Source organism: Aspergillus pseudoviridinutans (genome assembly GCF_018340605.1).
Source record: "Aspergillus pseudoviridinutans IFM 55266 DNA, scaffold_4, whole genome shotgun sequence".
In the NCBI taxonomy this organism is placed as follows: Eukaryota; Fungi; Ascomycota; class Eurotiomycetes; order Eurotiales; family Aspergillaceae; genus Aspergillus; species Aspergillus pseudoviridinutans.
The window spans coordinates 2385164-2412088 of NW_025091284.1; the positions used below are offsets into that span (position 1 = coordinate 2385164).

At 52.1% G+C, this 26925-nt stretch overlaps 8 protein-coding genes across 8 annotated transcripts; 5 read left to right on the forward strand and 3 right to left on the reverse strand.

Moving 5' to 3' along the window:
* Positions 1–751: 751 nt before the first annotated feature.
* Asppvi_006249 (TMEM165/GDT1 family protein) lies at positions 752–2434 on the reverse strand (the record flags this gene model as incomplete). The annotated part of the gene is made up of 3 exons (XM_043302154.1): positions 752–819; positions 877–1774; positions 1832–2434. The coding sequence occupies 3 exons, from the start codon at positions 2432–2434 to the stop codon at positions 752–754; spliced, it is 1569 nt and encodes a 522-aa protein (XP_043158089.1).
* Positions 2435–4998: 2564 nt separating this feature from the next.
* Positions 4999–6249, forward strand: Asppvi_006250 (uncharacterized protein; the record flags this gene model as incomplete). The annotated part of the gene is made up of 1 exon (XM_043302155.1): positions 4999–6249. One exon carries the CDS (start codon positions 4999–5001, stop codon positions 6247–6249), a length of 1251 nt encoding a protein of 416 aa, XP_043158090.1.
* Positions 6250–7187: 938 nt separating this feature from the next.
* Asppvi_006251 (glycoside hydrolase family 18 protein) lies at positions 7188–8408 on the forward strand (the record flags this gene model as incomplete). The annotated part of the gene is made up of 4 exons (XM_043302156.1): positions 7188–7299; positions 7354–7404; positions 7518–7659; positions 7721–8408. 4 exons carry the CDS (start codon positions 7188–7190, stop codon positions 8406–8408), a joined length of 993 nt encoding a protein of 330 aa, XP_043158091.1.
* Positions 8409–10069: 1661 nt separating this feature from the next.
* Positions 10070–12399, forward strand: Asppvi_006252 (putative MFS transporter; the record flags this gene model as incomplete). Its single annotated transcript, XM_043302157.1, has 3 exons — positions 10070–10289; positions 10344–12152; positions 12212–12399. The coding sequence occupies 3 exons, from the start codon at positions 10070–10072 to the stop codon at positions 12397–12399; spliced, it is 2217 nt and encodes a 738-aa protein (XP_043158092.1).
* A 1704-nt stretch (positions 12400–14103) lies between these two features.
* Positions 14104–18144, forward strand: Asppvi_006253 (putative sensor histidine kinase/response regulator; the record flags this gene model as incomplete). The annotated part of the gene is made up of 5 exons (XM_043302158.1): positions 14104–14477; positions 14550–14694; positions 14761–16028; positions 16094–17829; positions 17876–18144. 5 exons carry the CDS (start codon positions 14104–14106, stop codon positions 18142–18144), a joined length of 3792 nt encoding a protein of 1263 aa, XP_043158093.1.
* Positions 18145–18502: 358 nt separating this feature from the next.
* On the reverse strand, positions 18503–21214 carry fluG (extracellular developmental signal biosynthesis protein FluG; the record flags this gene model as incomplete). The annotated part of the gene is made up of 3 exons (XM_043302159.1): positions 18503–18732; positions 18797–20030; positions 20084–21214. The coding sequence occupies 3 exons, from the start codon at positions 21212–21214 to the stop codon at positions 18503–18505; spliced, it is 2595 nt and encodes an 864-aa protein (XP_043158094.1).
* A 1040-nt stretch (positions 21215–22254) lies between these two features.
* On the reverse strand, positions 22255–23851 carry Asppvi_006255 (NAD-dependent succinate-semialdehyde dehydrogenase; the record flags this gene model as incomplete). Its single annotated transcript, XM_043302160.1, has 3 exons — positions 22255–23636; positions 23688–23775; positions 23822–23851. The coding sequence occupies 3 exons, from the start codon at positions 23849–23851 to the stop codon at positions 22255–22257; spliced, it is 1500 nt and encodes a 499-aa protein (XP_043158095.1).
* An 885-nt stretch (positions 23852–24736) lies between these two features.
* Positions 24737–26833, forward strand: Asppvi_006256 (uncharacterized protein; the record flags this gene model as incomplete). Its single annotated transcript, XM_043302161.1, has 4 exons — positions 24737–25203; positions 25251–25647; positions 25696–25876; positions 25926–26833. 4 exons carry the CDS (start codon positions 24737–24739, stop codon positions 26831–26833), a joined length of 1953 nt encoding a protein of 650 aa, XP_043158096.1.
* Between the last annotated feature and the right edge of the window lie 92 nt (positions 26834–26925).

Below are 26925 nucleotides of genomic sequence, written 5' to 3' on the forward strand. Positions count from 1 at the left end.
TAGATGTGCGACGTACCCATTGAACTGAGGATGTTGGAAGGGAACGGATCGAGTTGGCCAGAATTAGGGTGCCGTAGGGTAACCTAGGGTAAACACCATTACGTAATCACATTGATGCCTAAGGTATAAAACCCGAACCCTAACCCTTGACCAGTTGGCAGCTGATCCTGAGCATAAAATCTTGAACATTACCTGGATGTATGACAGCTGAGATCTGGACTACCTCTAGAAGAATAGAATGATAAATCATTCTAAGTGTATGAATTTATTACTACTAAGTGCCTTAATATGATCATCTTACAGCTATTCTATAATTTCTATTATATCCCTAGAGCTTTGGTGCGCAAAGTGAGTCGATCACGTGACTAAATTACCATCGTTCAGTTGCTTTTTTTTTTTTTTTTTCCAAAGAGAAAATTCATAATTAGTGGAGGATCTCTCGGAGGGCTTGGTCGTATATGAAACCGTCCAAACTGCGATGAGCCGCCTGTGCGCAGTAAAAAATGATCGATTGTAATTTTTACTCACTACACGTGGACTGCTAAGACCGCTGCGCACTGTACTTCCGCCAGCCACAATTTCCAAAGGGTTTATCCAGATCATGAGGTTCATTCGTTATATTACAGCAAAAGCATCGAGATACAGGCATACCATCGAACTTTACTGTGCCACGAGGGAGCAATCGCGACGAGATATTCAACCGTGTACTCTAAGATTGAGTCTTGATTAAGCTGAATGGATCACCCAAAAGCTAGTAAAGGGCTTCTATGAAATAAATGACTCCAAAAATTAAGAATGCCGCAGCACCACCAAGCGTCACTGGATAGAATGTTAGCCTGTGTTCAAAGGGCCACGGAAGATTAGAAGTCTACATACCAACACGCATGCTGACTTTGCCAGCAATAGCAGCACCTCCAATGACTGCAGCAGCAGTGCAAATACCGTGGCCGGAGATGGCACCAACCGTCACCCACCAGTAATCCTGGCCGGCAGCCATGGCAATGGTCGCGATTTGACTCCGATCACCCCATTCCCCAAGGAAGGTCATGACAAAAGTCTGTACCCATGCAGGGCTGAGAAGAAGCGAGAAAAGATTGTTCATTCCAGTCAAGATGTCGCTCCAACGGCGACCAGGTCCTGGCGAAGATGATCGCGAGGAAGACGATGAAATACTCTCAGGGGGCGAAGGGAAGCGATTGGTGGATGAGCGAGACTTGCGACGCCCACCAAGTCGGCCAGCTTCCAAAGAATGAAGCGTCACGGAGGAGCGGCGCCGGCTCATGCGCAGCTGCTCTTGCTCCTTCTCCTCGAGTTCCATCTCGACTTCCTTCATTTCTTCGCCAACACCCTCATCCGGCGACATCTCACGGCCTTCCTTGAGCATCTTCAGTCCGAAGACAAGGAATAGCACAGCTGCCAGAAACTTGGTAAAAGACTTAGGAATGAGTGTTGGTACTGCGTGTCCCAGGATAGCCGAGAGCACCGTCATGGCAATAAGCGCAGAGAATGCTGCCGAGAAAACAAGCAAGCGTGGATGTCGCATGGCCATGAGGGCAGCCACCAGAAAAGTCTTATCGCCAATCTCGGAGACCACGATCATCGTAAAGGAAAAAAGAAGTGAGTGGAGTGCCGAGCCTTCGGCCTGTTGTCCCGAATTCGTCCCAGTTTTCGAGGATTTGCCGTCAGCGTTAAGGCCAAGAGGATGATCGTTCACAGTTGCTGGCGATTTAGGGAGAGGGATATCGTGCGGTTTGTCTGGCAAGTCACCTGGTTTCTACGACGTTGTGTCAGTCACAATCAAGGCCAGAAACGAAAATCGACACCACTCTACCTCAAGCACGCCCAGGTTTGAATTGCCAGCAGAGCCCTTTGCCTCTTTGCCTTCCTCAGTCTGCTCCGATGTCGACAGCTTCTTCTGTTCACTATGAGGCAAAGGAGGCGCTTCCTTTGGACTATCAGGTATCTTCTCTCCGGCCGGAGTATTGCCCTTCAGTTTTTCAGACACTCCACCCTCCGTACCCCGAGTTCCCTCTTTGGGACCCGTCCTATGCGGATCGTCCATCACACCGTCATTCGAATGAGGGATCGGTTTCCCGTCCGGTCCCATGTGTTGATGGTCGACCGCTTTCGTTTCAGGCCCCGAACCTTCCTCCGCAGTCTTCACCGTACCCGCCTTTTTGCGGTCTCGTTCAGCATTCGTTTCGACCCACGGACCAGCGTGAGGTCGACCATCTTTTCCATCGAATGGGGCGTCCAGCGTCCCTTTGGGAGTAGCCTTGGGGGCAAGTCCGTCTCTAGCTGGAACAATTGGATCTGGAGTCGTAAAATCACGCGGTGCGAGACCCTGATCCGTAGAGACTCGATCGGCGACAGCCGCCGAAATGGCTGGTAATAGAAATAGGACAGCTGGAGATAAAAGAAAGGAGAGCCGCATCTTGGATGCAACAAAGGATCGCGGGCAAGCTTCCAGAAGCCGACGAAGGAATTCGATGAAAGTATTAAATATATATGCCCGCAAATGGGTCGAGGAGTAAAGCCCTGGTACAGGGCCGTGGAGAGATCGACAGCTGGTGGCACGTACCCAGCAACGTCTTGATTGTTGATGATTAAGAAAGATAAGGAGAATTAAACGAAGCAAAAGACACCAATGGTGAGTGCTAATAGAAGAAAATGAAAAGAAAGAATTCACAGAGCTAGGAGGAATAACAGTCTATCGTTGCTTCATGAGCCAACGTGAGGTTTCATCAGGGAACTTTTCCGGCCGCGAAAGGGGCGACCTCAACGTCACGTGCCATTAATCAGTTTCCACCGCAAACGTCAATTCGGAGAGACGACAGAAAAGATCGTTTGAATAGAACTCTTATTATTACCATATCAACCCGCTTATGCACGTATCAGACTCATCAGTCGGATTGTGGTCGGTTTCTCGTTAGCGGTCGCGGATACATTTTATGACAGTGAGTTTTCCTATGGACTTGCAAGCCTTAGGTCTCGTTATCATCTGCCAGGAGTGCAGAGAAACTCAAGTACTACTGCCTAGAGACCGCTTCTTTCGGTATTATAGTATTTCAATCATTCCATATCTTCATCAAGAAGTACCTTCTATAGACTGAGTAGGAAACACTGCTTCCACAGGTCTCGTGCCTTGAAGATAGTGATAACTACATCGTTCTCTGCGCGCTGCCCAGAGATCTTATCAGCATCAGATAGGGTTTTGGTGATCTTGTCTACGATCCCCGGGTCCCGGGTAGCATGGGCACAGAGTACCGCCAAACCTGTATAAAGGCCAAAGGCTTAAAATTTGTTACTGCATACCTTTCAAGCRACACGCTAGTAGTACAACCGGTTGATTGGAGTCTCCCTGTTTGTCCTTTCATGAGTAATGCGTTATTGTCCGAAAGTTTTGATTGACATGGTGGCCAAGGGCTCATGGATAAGCTCTGAGAGGTAGATAGTGATCACCACGAATATATCATCATTGCATGCCTCGCGTACCAGAAATGAGGTAAAAGGCGAACCAATGTCTGCAGTTTGCCTTGGATCGAGGTCGGGAGGGGTCACTCTATTTGAGTAGCATCCGCAGGCAAGCCTACTGATCGATCTATTCAATAAACCAGTCTTCAATCTGCAGCAGCACATAATTGCGTTCCTTTGCACATGCCATGCCCGGCCTGGCTAGTGTAGTTCAGAACATGTCGCTGAGTTGCTTCACTGACAAGCCGAAAGGAGCTTCAGTGTGTACAGAGAGCTTGATGTTGCCTGCAATCAGCCATGAAAGCCCTTCAGACAAGTGGTACTGAGGAGCGTGGTCTCTCTGAGGGTAGAGTTGAAGAATGTATCTGCCTTGGGACGTCTGGTTGTTCTTAGTGTTGGGCTAAGTGAAGTGACTCTCTAGCCACCAGTGGGAGTAGGATTGTTTGTTAACGTGTAAGGATATTTAATGTATATAACTTAGTTCCGCCCAGCCTCTGACAGTGTGTGATATTCCTCTTCTCTCCTATCTCAGCAAGAGAGCTGAGCGAATACTTCTGTCCCCTCCCATAAGCTAAAAATTCACTACTATGATGTCTACGGTAATTGCTGAAGTCAATATTGCCATGTCATAGGTGATGCTAAGCCAAGGGCAACCACGGCTGGATTCACATGAATCTAGGTACACTTCGCTTCTAGAAATCTTGAGCAACCAGTTCTCACTCCTGAGTTTCTCTTCTTTCCTCAGGCACAACACTAGAGTATCTCTTCCGAAATGAACCCCATCTGGTAATCCTGCATTCTCTTCTCGTCTCACAGGCTAACAAGATGTACTCCTTTCCACATGCCAGTTCCCCAACATACGAGCCTCAGAAGCTTTCAAAACAAAAGAGCCCAAGTTCTAAGAASCAGCAACACTTTCAGGAAAACGGATCAACACATACTCGGAATTCCTCCACAGGCATATCAATATACAGCATTGAGTCCCAGGAGATACCGATCTGGTTCAGCGTATTCTTTGGAAAGCCCAGTTTGCTGTCGCCACAGCTGGACAATGCTCGATTCAATGCTAAAATTTCAGAGCGGGTCTTCGAGCCTTCGAGCACGCCTGCTAACAGTCCCTCCAAATCCTCTTTCAGAACGAGCGTCTCAAGTAGCGCCTCCCTGCCACGACCCGGTCTGCCTGAAGAACCACTCGTCTTCCGCGCTATACTCGCTCTGTGCCACTCTTTCGAGGGCGAAATACTCAGCTGCATAACAGAAGGTTGTACAATCTGCGGAAAGGGTCCAACTCAATCTTTAGTGCATCGTCCGCTATGCGCTACACGAAATGGCTATGTTGAACTATCGGATTTTGTGGAGGTGCACAAGCTAGTATCGACTGTGGCGTCTCATACAGCGCATATCACCAGAAGGGACGAAATCGATTGGAGTGTCGGAGGTGTGATGAGCGACAGGCCATACATCTGCTCACTAGCAGTTCCAATTTGTTCTTCGGGAGGAGAATGCCATAGAGCGGCCACAAGAATGATGCAGACATACATTGAGGGCATTAGAGACGGCAGCATCAAGCCCAAGGTTTTGGACAAATTCGAAACCTCGGACAGATGGAGTTTACCACAACGCCGAAGTGTGACATCGCAGCGCAGCTTTCGAGTAAATACTGCAAGAAACGAAGATAATTCCGGAAGCACGGTTTGCCTGAGAAGCCCATCAATCGAGACTCTAGGGAGCCCTAGTGCTCAGCCCTTCAAGATCGGAGCTACGATGTTTGTTGGAAGGCCAAGTCTGCAGCTCAGCGGGACCCCGCGACGTGGTCAGCTAAGCTGTTCAGTCTTCTCCTCTACTTGGTCGGGACCTGCTCTTCCTGGAGTTGCCAAGAACGAGGCAGATGATGCCGTTTTCTATTGCCGTATTGTGGCTTTCTATGAGCATCACATTCTTAGCTCGGCGAATTATCGTTGCGCAGTATGTTCTGAACTCGCACCAGCAAGGAGCCTGGTGCATCGACCGCTACTATTTGTCCAAACCCATAGAGCCGGCTTGCAGAATGATTCTGAGCGGCGACTGATCGTGAGGCTTTCTCAATTTGTACAAGGCCGATGGTCGTACCCGGAGACGAACGCCGTCATGGGAGGTACAACCGACGCTCATGTTTTCGACCTGGTTGTACCGATCTGCGAAAGCAATACGCTTTGCGCAGAAGTGGCTCGAACTTCGGCCCGCGAGTTTGTCAAGCTACTATTACCCTCCGACATGGCACTTATTTTTCCCGGTTTAGACCCAGATACTGATCTCTCCTTGATGGAAGATGAGGCCGTGAGTGAATATGTCTACAAGCCCGAAGACGCAGAGGTCCTAGTTGACAGAATCGGATGTGATCTGCTGACAATGATCGGCGAAGAGCGAGACGAGGATCCTATGGACTGTTCCTTGACCATTACCAAGCTCCGACGATGGTACGAACTCGCTTTCGAGGAAGAAGAGGCCAAACGCCTGTACCTCCAAGATATTGGGTACAAGAGAACCGGCGACCGCAGTGAATCCGACAGCGACGACAGCGAAATCGACGACGATCTTGTCTGGGTCTACGCTCTGAATGATCCCGATGAGTCTTCCTCGCGAAGAAACAGCGCTCGGTTGTCTAATCGTGAACTGAGAAGCCAAGACTCGGCTATCCGAAAGTTTGAAAGACTTACAGTCTTTCAGCCCAGACTCAGTCTTGAGTTTTGGAAAGTTTGGGAAGCGATGAAATCTTTGGATCATACGCATGACTAGAGCGCTCGCAGACGATGAAGCCTCGCGAAACAATGATTGCACTAATTGATCCTCGTATCCTCGTACGCTTGGACGAGATAGTTGAATATGATTCGGACATAACTAAATTTGGAGCATGTAGACCATGGTAAAGATCGAGTTGGAAGCGAGACGAAATTTTTGCTGCAGACAGAGAACAAAGAATACGCACTTAGCTTCGTCGTCTCTACGAGCAGGCCGCTCATTGTAGTTATTTTGGGCAACCGGGGCTGAATTCTAAAATGCTCAATGCCCCGCAACGGCGTTGGTTCTTCAAAGCCCGGGACTCCCGTATCCTTGTACGAACTTAGTGAAAGGTATGTCAATGATCAAAGGACCTTGGACTCAAAGGAAACGAAACAAAACTACAACACAAAAATATAGCTAAGAAAGTTGATGCACCATTCTGGATAGTCGCTTTCCCGAACGTGGACACCAACCAGACTTTCTCAATACAAATGCGCATCTGCTTTAAAACAAATCTGTTGCCCAAGTGTCTTCATTACCTTATGTTGTTTCTGTCAGAGGCTTAAACTGGGATAGTCCCCGAGTTGGGGGCGGTTAGTGGTCAATTGCATCGCAAGGCTGACAACCACGAACCATGTTGGGGCCGACGCGCAGTTGATTGCTTCGAAATATACACCACGACGAGTTTCAGATGCTAAATATGGATTCGAATGGGTATCTTGGGTGTATCTAGAGATAGCCAACAATGGGGGTTGTATCAGAGGACGAGGCGCAGCTCGAGAGTCCAGTTTGAGATGCCGTAGATACGAATCGTATACTCCGTATTCCGAATGCCTTCTGTTGGTGTTGTAGAGATTGATATAAAGGTGTGTAGCCTTGAACTTCATGAATAGACAAGTTGGAGCGTGGGGTGTGTTTTTTATAGCTTTACTGGATCTACCAGGTCATACACAATGTTATCGACTATGAACCTGCTGTACTCGATAGCAGCCTTTGCTGCTCTAATTGGCAGCGCCTACTCCCTGCTGGATACCAGTTCCTCATCCACCGTCGCCGTGTACTGGGGTATTTGAACTTCGTGCAGTCTATAAGCGACAAGATGCTGACTGTCATGTTCAGGCCAAAATTCTGGGAACACAGGTCAACAACGCCTGAGTTATTACTGTGATAGTACGTATTGTATATATTTCGTTCTTGGGTTAGCAATATAGAGGCTGACTCAATCTCAGATCCGAACATCGACGTATGGTGGTGACTTGATCGATCTGATATCCATGAGGAAGCTTACTTGCAGCAGGTGTTTCAACTGTCCTTCGTTACCCGAATTTCTGGTGCAGCTGGTCTGCCAGAACTCGACTTTGCCAACCAGGAAAGCCAGTGCACAGTATATCCTGGCACGAATCTCCTAAACTGCCCTCAGATCGGGTGAGTCACATTCTGTGCGGCGTCGCTGATAGTTAGACTAACATAAAGTCCTCACTTTCAGAGAGGATATCAAGCTATGCCAACAAAAGGGAAAGACCATCCTTATTTCTATCGGCGGAGCAACGTCGACAGAACGTGGTTTCGCTTCGGAGGTAGTAGCCATCGAAGCCGCCAACAGGATGTGGCAGATCTTCGGACCCGTGGACGCGGGTAACACGGCATACCGACCATTCGGAGATGCAGTCATCGACGGCTTCGACTTTGATTTCGAGACCAGCGTCACAAATATGGTACCCTTTGCCGATCAGCTGCGTCGCTTGATGGATACTTCTGTGGGCAGAAAATACTACCTGACTGCTGCGCCGCAGTGCGTGTCCCCCGACGTAGCAGATCAGGAGATGCTGAATGGAGCTGTTGCGTTTGATGCGATCTGGGTGCAATTCTACAACAATTACTGTGGCGTGAATGCATTCTCTTTTGGCTCAATGCAGCAGGGTGCTTTTAACTTTGACCTATGGGACGCGTGGGCTAAAAGCCAGTCCAAGAATAAGAATGTCAAGGTCTTCATCGGTCTGCCGGGAAACGTGGCTGCGGCTGGAACTGGCTATGTTGATGCTCAGCAGCTCAGGGAAGTTGTCGCTTGGAGCAAGGCATTCTCGAGCTTCGGAGGCATTATGGTATGGGACGCAAGCTCGATGTATGCGAATCAAGGATATCTTGAATCAGTGAAGACGACGCTTATCGGATGAGGGTGGATGGCCTTGCATTTTGGCAGTGTATGCGAAGGTAAAGATGTTCATTTGACGACGGGCCAATTTCAAAGGCCCGATGTATATACCTACCTTTCTGTTGATGGGTTATGTTTGAACTTTGTTTCATGTCGCTCTGGCCGACAGCAATGAATGCGATGACGAATTCCATTTTCAGCGCTTCGGGCGTTGTTGATGATAAACGGAGGGTGATCTGACTACTGACCTCAACGACGGCAGGGTTCATATGACCAGGACAACCAATCACTTCACGAAGGGAGACTCATGGTTTTACCTTATTGAGCCCTCCACGCGAAACTTGCTGCATGATGACGACAGCGCACAGCACCATCTGTCGAGTCAACCAGAACGTGGGTCTTTAAAGTATATTCGTGCAGCTTCTAGCATGTCGATGTATGATTTGTTTGGGATCTTGCAAAACAAGCGGGTGCATAACTCGCACTAGTAACGCATATGATGCCCTTTTCTGCGCAGTTAAGAAAAGAGCAGTGACAAGCCGACTGAGAGGTTCATCATCGAAGGCAGAACAGAAGGTATGGACTTGTTTCTTTGTTCCCCTCACAGCTGTGTCTCAAAGCTGATAAGACTGCGGCAGTCATATGGTTTTAAGTTTCGGGCTGAAACGGTGCTACATTCAGGATGATATGCAAGAGGACAGCCAACAACTTTGACGATGGTCTAGAGAGGTAGACAAATGCAAGAAGTATCCAAGGTCATCTGCTGTGTCAGGTGCACGCCGATCCGCGCAAATCAGCAGCATCAATCCAGTCTGTGGGATCAGTGGGCTGAAATGTGATGGCCCTTATCAAGTAATCGGTGGCATCCGATGGCAGATCTTCGAGGCTAAAAAACTAGAGCAAGTGGCTCATTACACCGACGTTACCCAGAGGAATTCTGCCGTCCTATCATAGGACATGTTCTCCACCGATTTCGAGCCTAAGGGGATGTACCCCGCGGTTCCCACAGCTGAGCAGCTGCTCACCGCCTCGAAATAACCAATACCATACGCCAAACTGACCATGAGACTGGCTCCATCATCCGCCTAGATTTGCTACAATCTAAACGCCATCATCCACACTTTTTCCGTGTGATGGTCTGAGCATCAAGCTCCAGTCCTCTTGTCCTCGAGCTTCACCGACTCCCAACGTCCACCTGTCATCTCCGCAGACGCCCCTTATTAATCGCTCCTCTTTCTCATTTCCCTTTTTTCAGTCTCATTCTTCAAATTTTCTTATCCATTCCTCCCTTCAGCGATGCCTGTCAGCAATCGGTGCTCAGGTGCTCCCTCCGGTCTCTGCTCGTAGGCCGTGATCTAACCCCTAGCTTTAGGGAAGGTCGTGTTTCTTTCGCATTCTCGAGCTACGGCGATTCAAGCGATTCAAGAACTATAGAGGTTGGGTCTAGACTGTTATCGTAGCATTTCTCACATTCTAGTGGTGGGGTACCACTATCTCGATTTGTTCTGCAACAATCAGCTCCTTGCTGCAACAGGTGCTTATAACCTCCGGGACTTGTTCCACGCCCTTTTGATTTTCTCTCAGTTCAAGTAAAGATCGGGGCTAATCATGTTTTTTTGTATCAGGGTTCTCAGGTCGAAACCCAAGGAGTCCGAGGTGGTCTCCATCGTCCATCGGGTGAAGATGGCCGAGGATGCGACATTCCCCGTCAACCTCCCAAGCGAACATCCGGATGGCTCTGCTTCGCAGCGTGAACCAGCGCAAGGCTTGTGGAACAGGTTCTTCAGACGGAGAGAGCCAGGGAAGACAGAGTCCGAGGAGTCAGGGTCCGTCAATAACCCCAGCTATCGTTCGAAGGCGACTTTAGGGATTCTTAGCGACAAGGAGACCGATGAAGTACCAGGTACGTTTTCCAAGCCTATCTGTGCCAATGTCGGACATTTCTGACGATCTCTAGGAACGGTGCTGTTGCTCTCCTCGAACCGTAACGAACCATTGGGTCTGCGACACCAGCAGCGGCGAACATCCGCATCTTCTCTGCCTAATGTCATTCCTTCGTCTCGTTCTTCTTCGCGCACGACGGCTCCCCAGCCAAAAAAGACAGCAGACGGTCGAATTGTCCTCAATCCGCAGCCAGACGATTCCGTCAATGACCCACTGAACTGGCCCATGTGGCGGCGCGATGCTGCGTTGCTCTCCTTGGGCTTCTACTGCTTAATGGGAGGAGGAATGACACCCATTCTTGCTGCTGGATTCAACCAAGTCTCTGAGAGCTACGGTGTGAGCACTCAGAAAGTGGCCTACACCACCGGCTTGTACATGTTGGGTCTCGGAGTCGGATCGGTCATCATGTCACCGACCGCAATTCTATGGGGAAAGCGACCAGTATATCTCCTAGGGGCTACACTCTTTGTCCTTTCTGCCGTGTGGTGTGCCTCGTCTCCAAATTACCCCAGTTTGGTGGTTGCTCGGATTTTTCAAGGGATTGCTGTCAGTACTGTCGAGTGTCTTCCCTCGGCCACTATCGCCGAAATCTACTTCCTGCATGAGCGAGCATATCGTGTTGGCATCTACACTCTTCTCCTTCTCGGTGGCAAAAACCTCGTGCCTCTGGTCAGCGCTGCTATTATTGGCCGTCTGGGATGGCGTTGGGTGTTTTGGATCGTCGCAATTATTGTTGGTGCTTGTCTCGTCCTCCTCTTCTTTTTCGTCCCTGAAACGTTCTGGGATCGCACACCGCGTCCTCGTCGCTCTCACAAGCGTCCTCATATGATACGGAACGTATCAGACCTTCTCCGGGGCCGACAATTTCACCACCGTCTAGAGGACTCAGTCCTAAACGGAGACCATATCTCACCTGCACCCAGAAAGTCCAACAAGGGTCACGTCGGCTTTGTGGAGGATCAACAGCAGGAAGGAAACCCGGTAGATGAGAAGGAAAGAAATCATGAAGACCACGACCGGATATTGCCATCCGAGACCCCAGCCGAGGACACCAACCAGCTGGGCTTGTCGGATCCCGAGAAGCATGATGCGTCCCTACAAATACCTGCTCCAGCGGTCACTCATGAGTCGGACTCTCAGCGCGATCTCGAAGCTGCTAGGCAACCTGCTGTGTCACCCGCGCGTAGCGAATCCGTGGGTTCAGCCGTACCACTGCCTCCGGCCCAGGTGTACACCAACCGACTACGAGAGAAACCCCAAATCCCCTACACGCAGTATCTGCGAATCTGGAACGGGCGAATCTCGCATGATAAGTGGTTACGAGTCGCCGCGCGTCCGTTCATTCTGTTCGCCTACCCGGCTGTTCTCTGGTCATCGGTTGTGTATGCGCTCTCGGTCGGATGGCTTATTGTGCTGTCCGAGTCTGTGGCCCATCTGTATCAGGGCTCTCATGGTTACAACTTCACTCCTTTGCAGACAGGCCTGGTTTATATCTCCCCCTTTGTCGGTGGTCTTTTAGGAACTGCAGTGGCCGGTAAAGTATCCGACGTGATTGTTCAGTTTATGTCCCGGCGCAATGGAGGCGTTTACGAGCCCGAATTCCGTCTCGTCATGGCCATCCCTATTGCTCTATCAACTTCGGCGGGATTGATGGCATTCGGATGGAGCACGCAGGTGAAAGATTCCTGGATCGTGCCTACGATCTTCTTCGGTCTGATTTCATTTGGATGCTGTCTCGGCAGCACGACATCGATCACTTTCTGCGTGGATAGCTACCGGCAGTATGCCGGTGAGGCCTTGGTGACTCTGAATTGGAGCAAGAGTAGGTCTTTGATCTTCCTTCCGTGAAGAGAGCGAGAAGCTGACGAATTTCTATTCTAGATGTATTTCACGGCCTGATTTTTTCGTTGTTCATTGTCGACTGGCTTGAAGCCGATGGCGCCCGGACGGTATTCCTCGCACTCGGGGGCATTCAACTTGGATGTTTGTTGTTTACGATACCTATGTACATCTACGGCAAACGGGCTCGGATGTGGACGGTACGGAAGTGTTTGATGGAGAAGTTTTGAGTAAGACAATTATCAATTTGCATGCAAGTTGCTCAGATGTACAAAGTTATGATTTATATATGGAAATCAGTTTAGACGAAGACCACGCATCATTGAAATGAAAGTTATTCAGTTATCCCTTGCTGTGCTCTGCAATAGGTAGATGATCTGCGTCACTCGCCACATGTGTCAGCCACTGACCTGCCGTCCCACTAGTCCCAATCGCGTTCCAGGCCGCCACGCTGTGGCCCGTTCTAACAAGACTCGTTGGATAAAACGGCCAACAATTAGAATGAGGAGAGGCGACCACAAGATCATAGTGACACCAGACTGATGATAGCGGCTGCTGTAGATCACCTTAGTTAAGATTCTTATACGTAACATTGTCCATTTAGTAATAATAATAATATTCCGACTTTCAACAGTGGCCAGTTAAGTTAAAAGGAAATGTCTTTTGTCCCTAGATAGCCTCCTGCGGTCAGCGCCCACCGCCCCGCATCAATCTCCGATCTGCGCTGCCCTGATTCCGCAGCTCGAGCTCTGACTGGCGGCTTCTCAGACCGGCAAGAATGGTGCCCAATCAGAAGATTCAATGTAGCCTCTGTGTTACCAGAAGAGGACTGGCTCATGCCAGGAAACAGGAATCAAGGTGGGGAAATTGAATAATTAGGGTAAGACAAGCTACCTAGGTAAGTACGGATACAGTAGGTAGGAAATCTTAGATACCTTATCAATAGGTAACTTATCACCTTTTGCTGACTATCGTCGCTGTGCCTTAAACGATCCCTGGAATGCTGCAACTGTGAGTGTGCTGGCCCATGGATAATGGGCTCCATCCAGGAACCCAGTAATTTCGATTGTAATCATGGCGAGTGGCGGATTTGGATTGATTGACTGGGAGATATTCTACCCCAGTCCCTTGCACAAGTGTCACATCTGTCCTCATAGGCTCATGTAACTCATGTTATTCTGATTATGTTGCTGCTGATGACTATGACGGTGATGACGATGGTGGATTACTCATAACTTCAGCATAATTCCTACTTTGAGTGATCACTGCCCGATCCATACCCTGAGGCAAAACTGGGATGGTCAGACGGAAGTCAACGGTGGAGTAGAGTTGGTTCCAACATTTGCCAGAGAATGTGTTGCGAATCGTCAAGCGAGATGGTCAAATGTGTCGCATTCGCTGTGTACCTATCATCTAAGGTATTTCCTTCTAGGAGCTGTTGCTTTCTCTCATACTACAGATACCTTCTACCATCTCCTCTCAACTGCTCTCTTCCTTTTAAGCGGTTCAGGTTCTCCTCCGGACCCCTTCATCGCCTTCCCTTCCCGCAAACTCGGGCACATGCCACTTTCGCGGATTCTGTAATCAAAGAGAGCCAGGAAAAAAAGTTGGTTGCTGTCGCCCATCATTTTTTTCCTCCTACATCCAACCACAACCACTCTTTCTCTCCTCTCCTTGACTCTTGGTTTTTTCAAACCCTCATATTCTCTTTTGTGCCCTCCGTAAGCTGCCTTCTGTCGGTCTCATCGTTATTGCTGGCTGCAGCTGCCACACCTTAAACTGCCACACCCTATTCCGACGTCGAAAGACGCCCCATTCCTCTCCCATTGGGCCAAGAATGGATCTCGACTTCTGAAAATAGGTCCTATCGGCTAATCATCCTTTGTCCCCTCCGTTCCTATCGCGATCACCGATCCTAACAGCACTATTGAGTTATGGCGTCGACATCTCGAAGACGCCGAGATGATCATAACGCTGGTCGCAGAGCTCGCGAGCTCTATCGCTACTTTCAACCTGAACGTCTTCCTCAGTTAGACTCGCTCAGTGTGAGTAATGCTCCGATCGCCGATGATTTTCTCCCGTCAGGCACTGCGCAAGCCATCGATGCCTCGATCCACGCGTTCTCTGCATCCTCACCCTTACCGCCGGCCCCACCGCAATTGTCACCACCACTGGCGACCGCCGGGGAAGCTTCTCCGTTATCGCCGGTGGTCCCTGAAACTCTGGTTTTAGGCGAGAACAATGCTACTCTGACATCCTTTGCTCAACTTGCAGCACTGCGTCTAAACGTGGAGCGTGTGATAATCAGGTATGGCACTATCCTATTAACTACAATCGGGAAGATCGATCATAGCTGATGAAATTTTCTTCTGCCTTACAGTGTATCCGATCGAGATTCGCAGTTCATTCTCGCCCAAGCGAGTCAGTCCCCCGTCGATAGTGATGTCCGTGCTTATGAGGCTGAGGGAGATGGGATCTGGGATGGCTGCTCCACCCTACCGTCCTGTGCTTGGGGGATGTGCGAGGTGGGTTTTTTTTCCTGCTGAATTATCGTCTCGCTCATCGCGCTGACTGGATTCTGTCCGTTCTAGGCTACGGTAGCACTTCCACCGTCTTCGAGAGATCCCAAAGAATACAGTTTCCTTGTGGTCAATGACCTGCAGGAGAGCGAGCCTTACAAGAACGTCTCTTTCGTTAGCGGCGGACCTCGCTTTCGTTTTTACGCCGGAACGCCCCTCACGACAGAAACAAAGGTCAACATTGGCTGTTTCTTCGCGCTGGATACCAAGCCTCGCGATAGCTTTTCTGACCTTGAGAAGGAGATCTTTGGCTCGTTGGGAATGCTTATCATGGACTATTTGCAGGTGAGCCGGCAGGCCTCCGAAGGAAGACGTGCAGCTCGATTGTCTCGGGGTCTGAGTTATTTCGTAGAGGGCAGTTCTAGCTTTGTCGACCCGCATCCCTCCTATTCAGGCAGTTCTGCCCCTACGCTCAGCACTCCCGCGTCGTCCGGTGTGAGGGGCAACCACCTCTCGGGCGGGTCCTCTCAGAGTTTCGAACTCCCTTCCAAACGGTCTCACAGCATCGATGCGCGCTCCAGCAGTTCGGTATCAGACTCGAAAGCCGACAATGGCGACCAAAACAATTCTTCCGCGCCGGACATGCCACTCCCGGATTGGTGGGCGGGAAGCAGAAGGAAGGGGCTGACGTTAGACGAATCACATAGCAGCTCCTGGGCGTTTCGAAGAGCCGCTAATCTTCTCCGCGAAAGTCTCGAGTTGGATGCCGATGGTGGTGTTATCTTCTTGGAGGTCAATAATAGCCACATGCTTGACATCGAGACGGGAAGTGATTGCTCGGGAGAGACTGGTCCTGCGGCTCCTGTATTGGCCGTCTCCACCAGAGACGAACCGTTTGCCCCAGGGCCGGGCTCGACAGTGCTATATCCTGCTGCAAATCTCGACAGCGGATTCCTGCACCAGCTGCTGCGACGATACACTAAGGGCAAGCTTTGGTCCTTTCATCGAGATGGCATTCTTTCTAGCTCCGATGACGAAAAGATGAAACCCGCCGAACCGCCTCGTGGCACTGGCAAGAAGTGGAAACAATCGGAAAACGCCATGTTGAATCTGTTCTTTCCAAATGCGACTCAGGTTATGTTCGTTCCTCTGTGGAACGCTGCCAATTCCCAGTGGTTTGCCGGTTGCTTTTGCTGGACTACAAAAGAGACGCGTGTCTTCAGCCCTTCTGTCGAACTGAGTTCGGTTCTGGGCTTCGGGTCATCCATCATTGCGGAGTGCAACCGGGTCCAGTCCCTGATCTCCGATCGGCAGAAGGGCGATTTTATCGGAAGTATCTCGTAAGTATTAGACGGAGAAAGCGAGCGTGCTTCAATCGACCGGTCATTGACATAATTTGGTACAGGCATGAACTTCGCAGTCCTCTCCATGGCATTTTGGCGGCCACAGAGTTTTTGCACGGCACAGACCTCGATGAATTCCAACTGTCTCTGCTTGAAACGATCAACGCGTGCGGGCGGACACTGTTGGATACCATGAATCAAGTCCTAGACTTCAGCAAGATTGTTTCCCTTGAGAGGACCTGGCGTCAGCTCAAGAGGAACAAGACTTCGCCTGCGGAATTGACGAGCATGGACAAGATTTCTGCGCATCTGGACACATTTGTCACGACAGATCTTGCCATACTGGCCGAGGAAGTGGTGGAGGGCGTGTGTTTAGGCCATACATACGGACAGAAGTCGATGGCTTCCTCGGACCAGTCTATCCTTTTACCGAACCCGGACGCCACGTTCTCGCTTCCGCGGCGAAAGCCCAAGCCGGATACTTCAGCGGAGGTAGAAGTAGTGATGGACATTGCGCAGAACAACTGGGTGTATCGGACTCAACCGGGTGCGTTGCGGCGCATTATCATGAACATCTTTGGCAATGCCCTGAAGTACACCGAGTCGGGCAGGGTCTCGGTGCACTTGGAGGTCACCGAGGCGTCCGAGAGCCGGTCACGCCGACATGGCGTGGAGGAACTTGTGACCCTGACCGTTTCAGATACGGGCAAAGGCATCTCGGATGCGTTCTTACGGGGACGCTTGTTCACACCATTCGCTCAAGAGGATACTTTGGCGGTGGGAACTGGGCTGGGGCTATCAATCGTTCGGAGCCTCGTCAAAGCGTTAAACGGGACTATCAACGTCCACAGCCGGCCTGGCGAAGGCACGACGGTCAAGGTATCTCTTCCTTTGACACGCCCGGATCCGGAGGACAGTCTCGAGGACAGCCTGACTCCACCGTCGATTCCGGCGAGACAGGACGACGCGATGAACGAGACCTGTTCGCTCCGCGACAGCCATGGCGGCAGACGCGTTGCCATTCTTGGTATCGAGCCTGCTGATGCCCTCCAACATCGCTTCTGGTCAATCATTGCGCGCTACCTGACGGACTGGTACGATTTGGAGCTGGTTTCCTTGGCGTCACAAGAGCCCATCGATGTGCTTTTGGCAGACGAGGAAAGCTTGGCCAGCATCTCAAAGGAGGCTGTCTCTGGCATTCTCCCTTCGCTCTTGATCCTCTGCAACAAGTCTGTTGATTACAGCGCTATCCGAACGCAGTGGTCGCCGATTGCCGCTTTTGTGGACATCATCCGTCGCCCGTGCGGTCCGCACAAGCTTGCCCGTTGCATTAGGAAATGTCTTGATAATGGACCACGCGGGGGCGTCGCGCTGCCGCCGCGCATTGAACTTCCCGAACGACCCCGGATTAGTAGTGGCAGCGCTTCGCCGTGTCCGGACTTGACTGACGCAGACCCGCTTGCTACGACCAGTGATTTCACTCCCGCCACCTCTGTGAGACCCGGGAGTCTTTCCTCCGAGGATTCGGGCAAGTCACAAAGTTCGTCCGACATTGCCGAGGTACCTCATGGCAGCGATACCTCCATGTCGCCGCTTCCCACGCCGTCGGAGATGGCGTGCAAGCGCGTAGAGCGCAAGGCACGCGTCCTCGTAGTGGACGATAATTCGATCAATCTAAATTTGATGTTGACCTTTATGAAGAAACGGGATCTGGAGGTTCTGGATTCTGCAGAAAATGGCAAATTGGCCGTGGACGCGGTGGAAAGGTTGCAGCAGGGTTACGACCTTATTTTCATGGGTAGGCCGATCAACCCAGATTAAACTGACGTGCTGACGAAGGAAAGATATATCTATGCCGGTTATGAACGGCTTCGAAGCCACGCGCGCCATCCGCGCACTAGAGAAAGAGCGCGATGGGTGTGGGCCGGCCACGATCATTGCACTGACGGGACTGAGCAGTTCGCGTGACGAGTCGGAGGCCCTCACGTCCGGGGTGGACTTGTTTTTGACGAAACCGGTGTCGTTCAAAGAAGTCTCCAGACTGTTGGATGAATGGGCGGAACGGGGCCTGCGGGATAGAAAGTCGCCGTCTCCGTCGCCCTCTGCTTCGTGACGATATTTGAATGCGGTTTATGACATGGACGGGTTTCTTCGGTCCCTGATTTCGGTTGATTGCATTGCATGACTATCTTGGCCTGCATCCTTTTTATTTTTTCTTTTCTCTAATGGGATTACCCCTCTGTATACGGTTAGAGGTCGATAAACGTGATACCCCTTGTTGTGTGTTTATCATATTGCATGAAACAAACATTAAATAATCGAAGAGAATTTGCATTCAGAGGCAGCATAAGCCACGGCAATCGCTTTCTCAACCGTTCATTAGCTAGTCGGTCTATACCAATTGCACCCGGTCTGAGTAAGTATATCATGGCATTTGAAGTCGGGATTGCAATTCTGTGAAGCGGACATAATTAATACCGCTCTACCAGCCACTTCCTCCGCTCCTCGTCGCCCATAGCAGCCAGCTTCTTGGCCTCGGCGCGCTTGACAATCACGTAGTTGCGAACCAGGAACGGACCGAGCAGTTCCTGAAGTGCATGGTCAGACTCGAGCGCATCCAGACTCTGTGCGAGAGTTTTAGGCAGCCGAGTCGAGATGCCGAGCTCTTGTCGTTGTGCGTCGGAGAGGGTCGCCGCGTCATCTTGCTATCGTCAGTATCACATTACGCATTTTCATGTAGTAGGAAAGGCAGGAAAGTAACATACAGAGACAATCCTTCATCGTGAGAGGGGTCTTGTTCTCAAGGCCTAGGTGCCCGGCTGCCAGGAAGGCCGCCATGGCGAGGTACATGTTCGCCAGGCCATCGAGCGACTTGAGTTCCCAGTGTCCAGGCTCGATCTTTCGGATGGGGGATTCGCGGTTCTGCGTGCCCCATGCGACCCACTCGCTGCCTGCCCAGAGGCCGGATTTCACGCGGTCGTAGCTGATCTCTTGGGAGAGGGTGCAGGCCAGCAGGGCCGGAAAGTGTGCCAGCACACCGGCGAGGAAGGCGTCCTCGTTTGTGGATGGGGAGATGGAGACGTGTGCGTGGGAGGCGGTGCCTGCGACGTTGGGGAGGGGTCGCGGGTGGAGGGTTGCACGGAGGCCGTGGCGCTCGGCGATGTGGACGACGACCTGGCGGGCTTTGAGGAGGGTGTCGACGGCGGCTAAGGGGCTGTTGCGCGGGAGGACGAATTCGAATTGACCCGGGGCGGACTCCGAGTGGAATTGTTCGAGGGGAATGCCGATGGCCGCCAGGGTGTCGGCGATCTCTTCGAGGAGGGGCAGCATGCGGCGCGTGTCGCTGGTCATTTGTGACCAGGAGTGGTTGGTTACCGCGGGGAGATACCGGGTTTCGCCGGTGGAGGGGTCGGTGTCGGCGCGGAGGAAGACGACTTCGATTTCGAAGCCGCAGGTGACGGCGATGCCGTGGTCAGTGTGCAGTTTATCCACGATGGTTTGGAGTGCGGTCCGAGGACAGCCCTCGAGGGGTGTGTTGTCCTCGGATCGCCAGAAGGTCATGACGGTGGCGCTTTTGGAGTCGAGGCCGACGTTGGGGCTGAGGCTGGTCAGGTCGGGTTCCATGTAGAATTGGCCGGTTGTCGTGCCTTCGGGGGTCATGGAGTCGTCCTGCAACATCCAGAAGACGCAGAGACTGATTCCAATGCGACGCTGCTTGCGCACGATTTTGGCGAATTCTAGAATGGGGAAGATCCGTAGGCGGGTCGTTGCGGTGTAGTCGACCCATTGCATCCACACATATTTGACGTCGGGATTACACCGCATGAAGGTGTCCAGAGCGTGGGTGGAGGGGATGGTGATTTGCTTGGATATTTGGTCGAACGATGGCTGCTCGTTCAGGTCGTAGAGACGGTTGGAGTTGTGGAAAAGGATATCCGCCGCTGCTTCCTTTGCTTGTGTGACTGTCCAGTCTCCCTGACGGACGTAGTCTACAAAGACCTGCGAGACAATCAGAACTGCGCGTACACCCTAGAAGCAACGGCGGGACATACCTTTTCTAATACATCACGGAACTGCTTATTGCCTAGGTAGAATGTTTCCGGGAAAAAGTGGCCGTCCGTACTCCAGAGGAGTCGCTTGGTCGGGACAATGTCCAGACTGTCCCGAACGATGGACTCCTCCGCATCCCGACTGACCATGGGGAAGACCTCCCCGAGATCGAGATAAACATTGGGATAGACACAGGCCAGATAGCCCGCCTCACGCGTGTACGGATAGGAGGAGTGCAGCAGCACAAAGTCGACCTTGGGATACCGCGCAATCAGCGGTTGCAAGTAGGCTGGGTTGGCTAGCACCAGACTGATGTCGTTATCTCCGAGACCAGTATGGAGCTGCAACGGCTTGTTTTTACAATTTTTGCTGCCGGACTTGGCGGCTTGGAGCAGGTCGAGGGTCTGACGTACAAGCCAATCGTTCAGGGGCTTGTCCTCGATCCGATATTCGGCCTCTGAGGCGCGGATGGTACGAGCAAACGATTGCAACAGAACGCCCGCGTCTTCATCGGTTGGCTGGACGTTCAACCCAGTCCGGTAACAGATGACCGATTTGAACCCCACCACGGCGGGGTCTTCGATAGCCTCGGAGACCATCCTGCTAAAGCCATCACGGAACGCCAGAAACCGACTCTGGAGGGCAGACACGTCTCCGGCCTCGGGAATGCCAGAGCCACGCATCACGGTCGCCAGCATCCGCGCCGCCAGGGCCTCAATGCGCACAATGCGCTTGGTCGCGGACACAGTGAATTGATCGTGCCATTGGTACGGCTCGATGTCCTGGTCGGTGAGGAGGTCGTCCAGAAGCAAGGTATGGGTCCCTTGCAGGCACCGGCGGATCAAGCCGTCATAGTCGCGCTCCACCCATCCCTGCCGGGCCGCCTTGACTTGCTCCCAGTCGGACGAGGGGCAGTCGTATAGGACAGCAAGCTGGGAGGCCGCCCGGTGAAGCGGTAGTGTAGAAGTGGCATTCTGTAGAGCTATCCCTTGAGCTTCAGAGGTGATCTGCTCAAAGGGATATTTAGCATAATTGCAGGCCGAAGCCTTGTCGAGGATGTTGTGCGCATGATTATCGATGAGAGGGTGACATTGGATGAGGTGTCGCAGGGAGTCGAGGGTATCGTTATCCATTATTATGAGAGGAGAAGAAAGAAAGGAAATGGAAATGAAGAGAGAGGTCCGCCTGTTTATATAGTCCAACCAAACGATGAAGGCTAATGCGTCATGAAAGAAGTAACAACAAGATAACAATGCAGAAATAACCAAGAAGGATGAATAAAGTAAAACAAGGGGCTCGTGTCAATTTTATAATAGCGATGCAGAACAGAACAAGGCTACGATCGCTATGATCGCCCCAGAGTCTGTGAGAGAGAGAGCGAGAGAGAGCGAGAGAGAGCGAGAGAGAGAAAGCAGAGGAGAGCAGAGCAGAGCAGATGGCTACTCGATTAGGCAATTGACGATCACGCTGTAGCGGAGTCTGTCGTGCAAGTTTCGCATCTCGTGGACGATAGAAAGTCTAGTAGTAGTCTAGTTGATCGTTAAAAAGACGGCAGACGACCGAGCGGATATAACCGACCAGAAACTGGAGAGGACGATGACTTCAATCTCCCTGCATGATTATTATTGAATAGGGTAACTAGACGATCTCTCGTCTCAAACTCTCAAAGTGGAAGACTCGACGATGCGACCGGCCGCGGACGTTGTAACATATTCGGCCATTATTGTGGAGAGAGTGGTGCGGCCTGCAGATAGTCTAATCGTTGTCGATTACTACTGTTGTTTCTTCCAAGACTACTTAGTTTCTGGAGAGCTCTTCCGAGAATAAGCATCATATGAATATGAAGAGGGGTCCGTGGGCATTATGCATAACCACTGCATGGGTGCTGCACTCGGTCGCTCGTTTAGAATACGCAAAGGGGAATCTTCCACGAGCAGTCCGCGTCTGGTCGGTACGCGTCTATTGACTCAATTGTTTATACACAGTACACAAAAAGACCCAGAAGAGCACCATCTCATGTCATCTTCTACGGAGTAACTAATTTTCATTATTATTCCTCCCATTTGGATTGGAGATACTTTGCTGGAGTTGATTCTTTACCGATTGTCACATGCAAATGTGGCATCCGGAGAGATCGCAAATTGACTCAACTTCAACGAGATACAACAATCTGCTAGTACTGCCCCTCAATAGTCAGGGTTCCAGTCTTCGTGATCAGATACTCGTTGACAGCCACCTCTTTCCCACTCTCCTTGCCGTATCCCGACTCCTTGATGCCGCCAAACGGCGACTCCGCTGCCGATGCGTTGCCCGTGTTCATGCCAATCATGCCCGCCTCAAGATTCTCCAACATCCGCCACATACGGTCAATATTCTTGGTGAACGCGTAGCTGGCCAGTCCCATGCTTGTATTGTTGGCGAGGCGCACGGCCTCCTCCTCCGTCTCAAACCGGTACAGCGCCGCAATGGGCGCAAACGTCTCCTCGCGCGACACCAGCATCTCCTCCCTCATCCCCGTCAGGATGGTCGGCTGGAAGAAGTACCCTTGCTGCCCAGGGATCGGCCCGCCGCCGAGGATCACGTCTGCGCCTAGCCGGCGCGCATCCTCAACCTGCGCCTGCGCCTTGTCCAAGCCCCGCGGTGTCGTGACGGGGCCCATGGTGGTGCCCTCGTGCGCGCCGTGGCCGACGACCAACTTCTCCGTGCGTTCCTTCAGCATCTGTGCGAATTTATCGTAGATCCCCGCCTGCACGTATACACGGTTGGCGGTGATGCATGCCTGGCCTGCATGCCGCCATTTCAGCGCCATCAGCTGGTCCAGCGCCTGGTCGAGGTTCGCATCGTCGAACACGATGAAGGGGCAGTTTCCGCCGAGCTCGAGGGTCACCTTCTTCAGCCCMTCGGCGCAGTGCGCAGCGATCAGCTTGCCGACGCGCGTGGATCCCGTAAAAGTCACCTTTTTGACGAGCGGATGTTTGCAAAGCGCCTCGCTGAGCGGCGGCGTGTTTTCCAGGTCGGTGGTCAGTACATTGAACACACCTGCTGGGAAACCCGCGCGTTGCGCTAGGTGCGCCAGCACGAGCGTTGTGATGGGAGTTTCCGGGCTAGGTTTGACGATCATCGTACAGCCGGCTGCGAAGGCGGCGCCTGCTTTGCGCAGGACCATGGCAATGGGGAAGTTCCAGGGGACCAGGGCGGCGGCCACACCGATGGGCTGCTTGACCGTGAAGACGCGCCGGTTGGGCGCCGAGGGTACGCTGACCGTGCCGTGGATGCGCTCCGCCTCACCAGCAAACCACCAGGTGAAGCCCGTGGCGTAGTCGATCTCCCCGTACGATTCGGCGAGGGGTTTCCCCGTCTCGTGAGTGAGGATCTGGGCAAGGTCGGACCGCGCCTCCCGGATGAGAGCGTCCCATTTCATGAGCCATTGGGCACGCTGCCGGGGGTTGGTCTTCTTGTAGGTTTCGAACGCGGCGTGGGCGGCCTGGACAGCGGGACTCACGTCTTCCACGCCATTAACAGGGCAACTGGCCCAGGGTGTGCCAGTACCGGGGTCTATACTGATGTTACTGTAGGTTCAATAAGAGGATAACAGTCTGTTCCTACCAATGACTTCGAATCGGTTCCCACTCTTGGCCTGAACCCATTCGTCTCCGACAAAGGAGTCGAAATGGAGAAGACTGGGATCTTCAAGCTGAACAAAGTTAGCCATTGCAAGCTGATTTGATATTGCCGCATACCTTGAATGGCAACTTATACGTCTTGGCCATTTTCGATATCTTACCTATTTGGTGCAGAAGGAGGTGAGTTGAAAAGATCAGCGATGAGGGGCTCGGTGCGACTTTTATCACCAGAAACACTCCTTGACCCCGCACTTATCGGCAGTGACTCGGCTGTGATCCTGTGTAGCCATTTTATCATGCAGACATTGTAGTATTGCAGTTAGATAGAGTCCTTTCGGCTGGGTAGATGCTGCCAGAGCCCTTACGGCCTAGCAAAGCAGGGAATGTCGCAGACGGCAATTATGATGGGGACGGAGAGGACGACAAAAGTCGGTGAAGTGGTTGAGCGCTGCAGTGGTGACATAGAAGGCTCTCTCCTCACTCGATAGAGGTCTTCTACACATATACAATTAAACTGTACTGGAAGACATCGAAGAAGAGGACAGCGAGGAACAGAAACTGTGATATTTATCTCATTTACTCCGGAGTTTACCAAATGCTTAAAGTGGAGCATTAAAGCTTTGGCTTGTGGCCTGAGGCATGAAGCGCATCACCATCGACCAAAAGGGTCGGGAAACAACTTCATCTCTTCTCGACTTCTACGCACCTCTTTAATATCTATCTATCTATCTGCTAGCGAATCTACATTCCTGCTGCCTGTCAAAATCAATAACCTGACTCGAGCATTGATCTCACTGGTCAATTTCTGAACTAGTCCAGCCATGCTGCACACTACTGCTGACCGGACTCTCCCTACTCGGAATCCATTCCATAGTGATGGCTGACACGGCATAGATACTCTATGCGGAGTTTATCCGGTGTGCCTAAACACTCTTTGTCGAATGGTTGAGCATCATTTCCATGTTTAAATACCAGCCTTTCATCCCTGTCTTGGTCAGCGGTGGCTGACCGTCCGTTCATTCACTCCAAACGATGGCTCCGCGTCAGCCGTTCTCCCTCAGGGCCATCCTCGTTGTGGGTCTTGCCCTCCGCAACTTCTGTACGGCCGAATCCAATGCCACGCTTGTCGCTGCTCAGTCCGTGTCCTCCAACTCGACGACTGCTGGGGCGTCTCTCTTCCCCGCAGAGACTCTGCAGCTGACGGACGCAGTGCTGGCCAACATCGGCTCCACCATTCAAAACCAGACCCAGCTCTTTGCGTTTGGTAACACTGCTTCAGTCTCGGCTAATCTGACTGCTCGCGGTGTCAAGTTCTGCAAGGTCTTCCCAGACGATAATCTATGGCCCTCCAAGTGGACCTGGGAGCTGTTTGACCTGCTTCTGGGCGGTGCACTTGTCAAGACCGTCCCTCTGGCTGCTCCTTGTTATTCCTCGTGGCCCGAGTACGATGCGGCGGAATGTGAGGCTGTCACGTCGCATTGGACCAACTCGTACATGCAGTAAGTTCTGTCGTTCCATCAACAAGGATTCCTGGCTGATTGGGCAGTGCTGCTGATCCCGCATCGATTATGTGGCCATTGTACGAGGGCAGAACCTGTCTGCCTACTGACGACCCCTCTGGCAACTGCACAGTCGGTGGCTACAGCAGCTACGCGGTCAATGTGAGCAACGTGGCTCAGATCCAGCTGGCTGTCAACTTTGCGCGCAACACCGGCATCCGTCTGGTCGTCAAGAACACCGGCCACGACTTCAACGGCAAGTCCACCGGTGCCGGTGCGCTGGGCATCTGGACCCACAACCTCAAGGATATTGAGTACATTGAGAACTACAAAAGCTCTCGATACAGCGGTCCCGCTGTCAAGATGGGGGCCGGGGTTCAGGCGTTTGAGATCTACAGCAAGGCTAAGAAATTCGGGTTCACTGCCGTTGGTGGCGAAGGCAAAGTAAGCTCGTTCGTGGCTCCCTGTGACTCGTCATTGACAGGACTATAGACTGTTGGCGTGGCCGGTGGGTACGTCCTCGGTGGTGGTCACTCCCCCATGTCCAGCATCTACGGCTTGGCTGCGGACCAAGTCCTGGCCCTCGAGGTGGTTCTTGCCAATGGTCGCTTCGTCACCGTGACCGAGGAGACTGATCCCGACCTGTTCTGGGCTTTGCGTGGAGGTGGTGGAGGTACGTCCTGTCCCGGCTCTCGGAAGAGTCCCCAATACTAACGTGGTAGGCACCTATGGTGTGGTCACCTCGATCATTTCGCGCGTCCACCCCACAGTCGGCGCCACCGTGTCGACCGGTTCCTTCTCGACTGGCACTAACGTCTCCGTGGACGCCTTCTGGGCGGGCGTGCGCGCCTACTTTGACCGGTTAGCCGTCAACGCTGACGCAGGCACCTACGCCTATTTCTGGGTCATGGCCACGGGGACTGACTCCTTCATGTTCCTGATGAACCCCTACTTCGCTGTCAACCACACCGTCGCGGAGTTCAACGCTCTTATGAAGCCCTGGTACAACACGCTCGAGGAGCTCGGTATCACCTATGCCCCCAATTCGACCTACTACGACAACTTCTACGACGCCTGGCAAGCCGGCTTCCCCCTGGAGACGGTCGCCTCGTCGACGATGATGACCGGCTCGCGGCTGTTCCCCCGTGCGAACTGGGAGAACGCCACTCTCCTCAACACCACCTTTGAAACGCTCAAGTCCACTGTCGAGGCCGGATATCCCATGCTCGCCTTCAACCTCAAGGCCGAGCTGCCGGACGGCTACCCGGCCAGCTCTGCGAACCCTGCCTTCCGCAAAACCCTCCTGCACGCCATCACCTCGACCAGCTGGGCCAGCAATGCCACCAACGCGGAGATTCTGGATACCATGAACTACTTCAGCAACCATGTGCTGGGACAATGGCGAGCTACCTGCCCTAATGCAGGCGCCTACATGTCGGAGGCGGATATCCTCGAGCCAAACTTCCAACAGGCGTTCTATGGCGAGAACTATGCGCGGCTGTATACGCTGAAGCAGCGGTATGATCCGTTTGGATTGTTTTATGCCCCGACTGCTGTGGGTAGTGAGGACTGGATTGTGGAGAGTGAGGATGGGCTGCCAGATCAGAATGGTCGGTTATGCCGGGTTTAACCGCAGCATGGGTATATTAGGTATATTATCCAGACTGTATTATACATACGATAGACTGTAAATAAGTTGGTCGTCTGATATTCCGTCTTCAT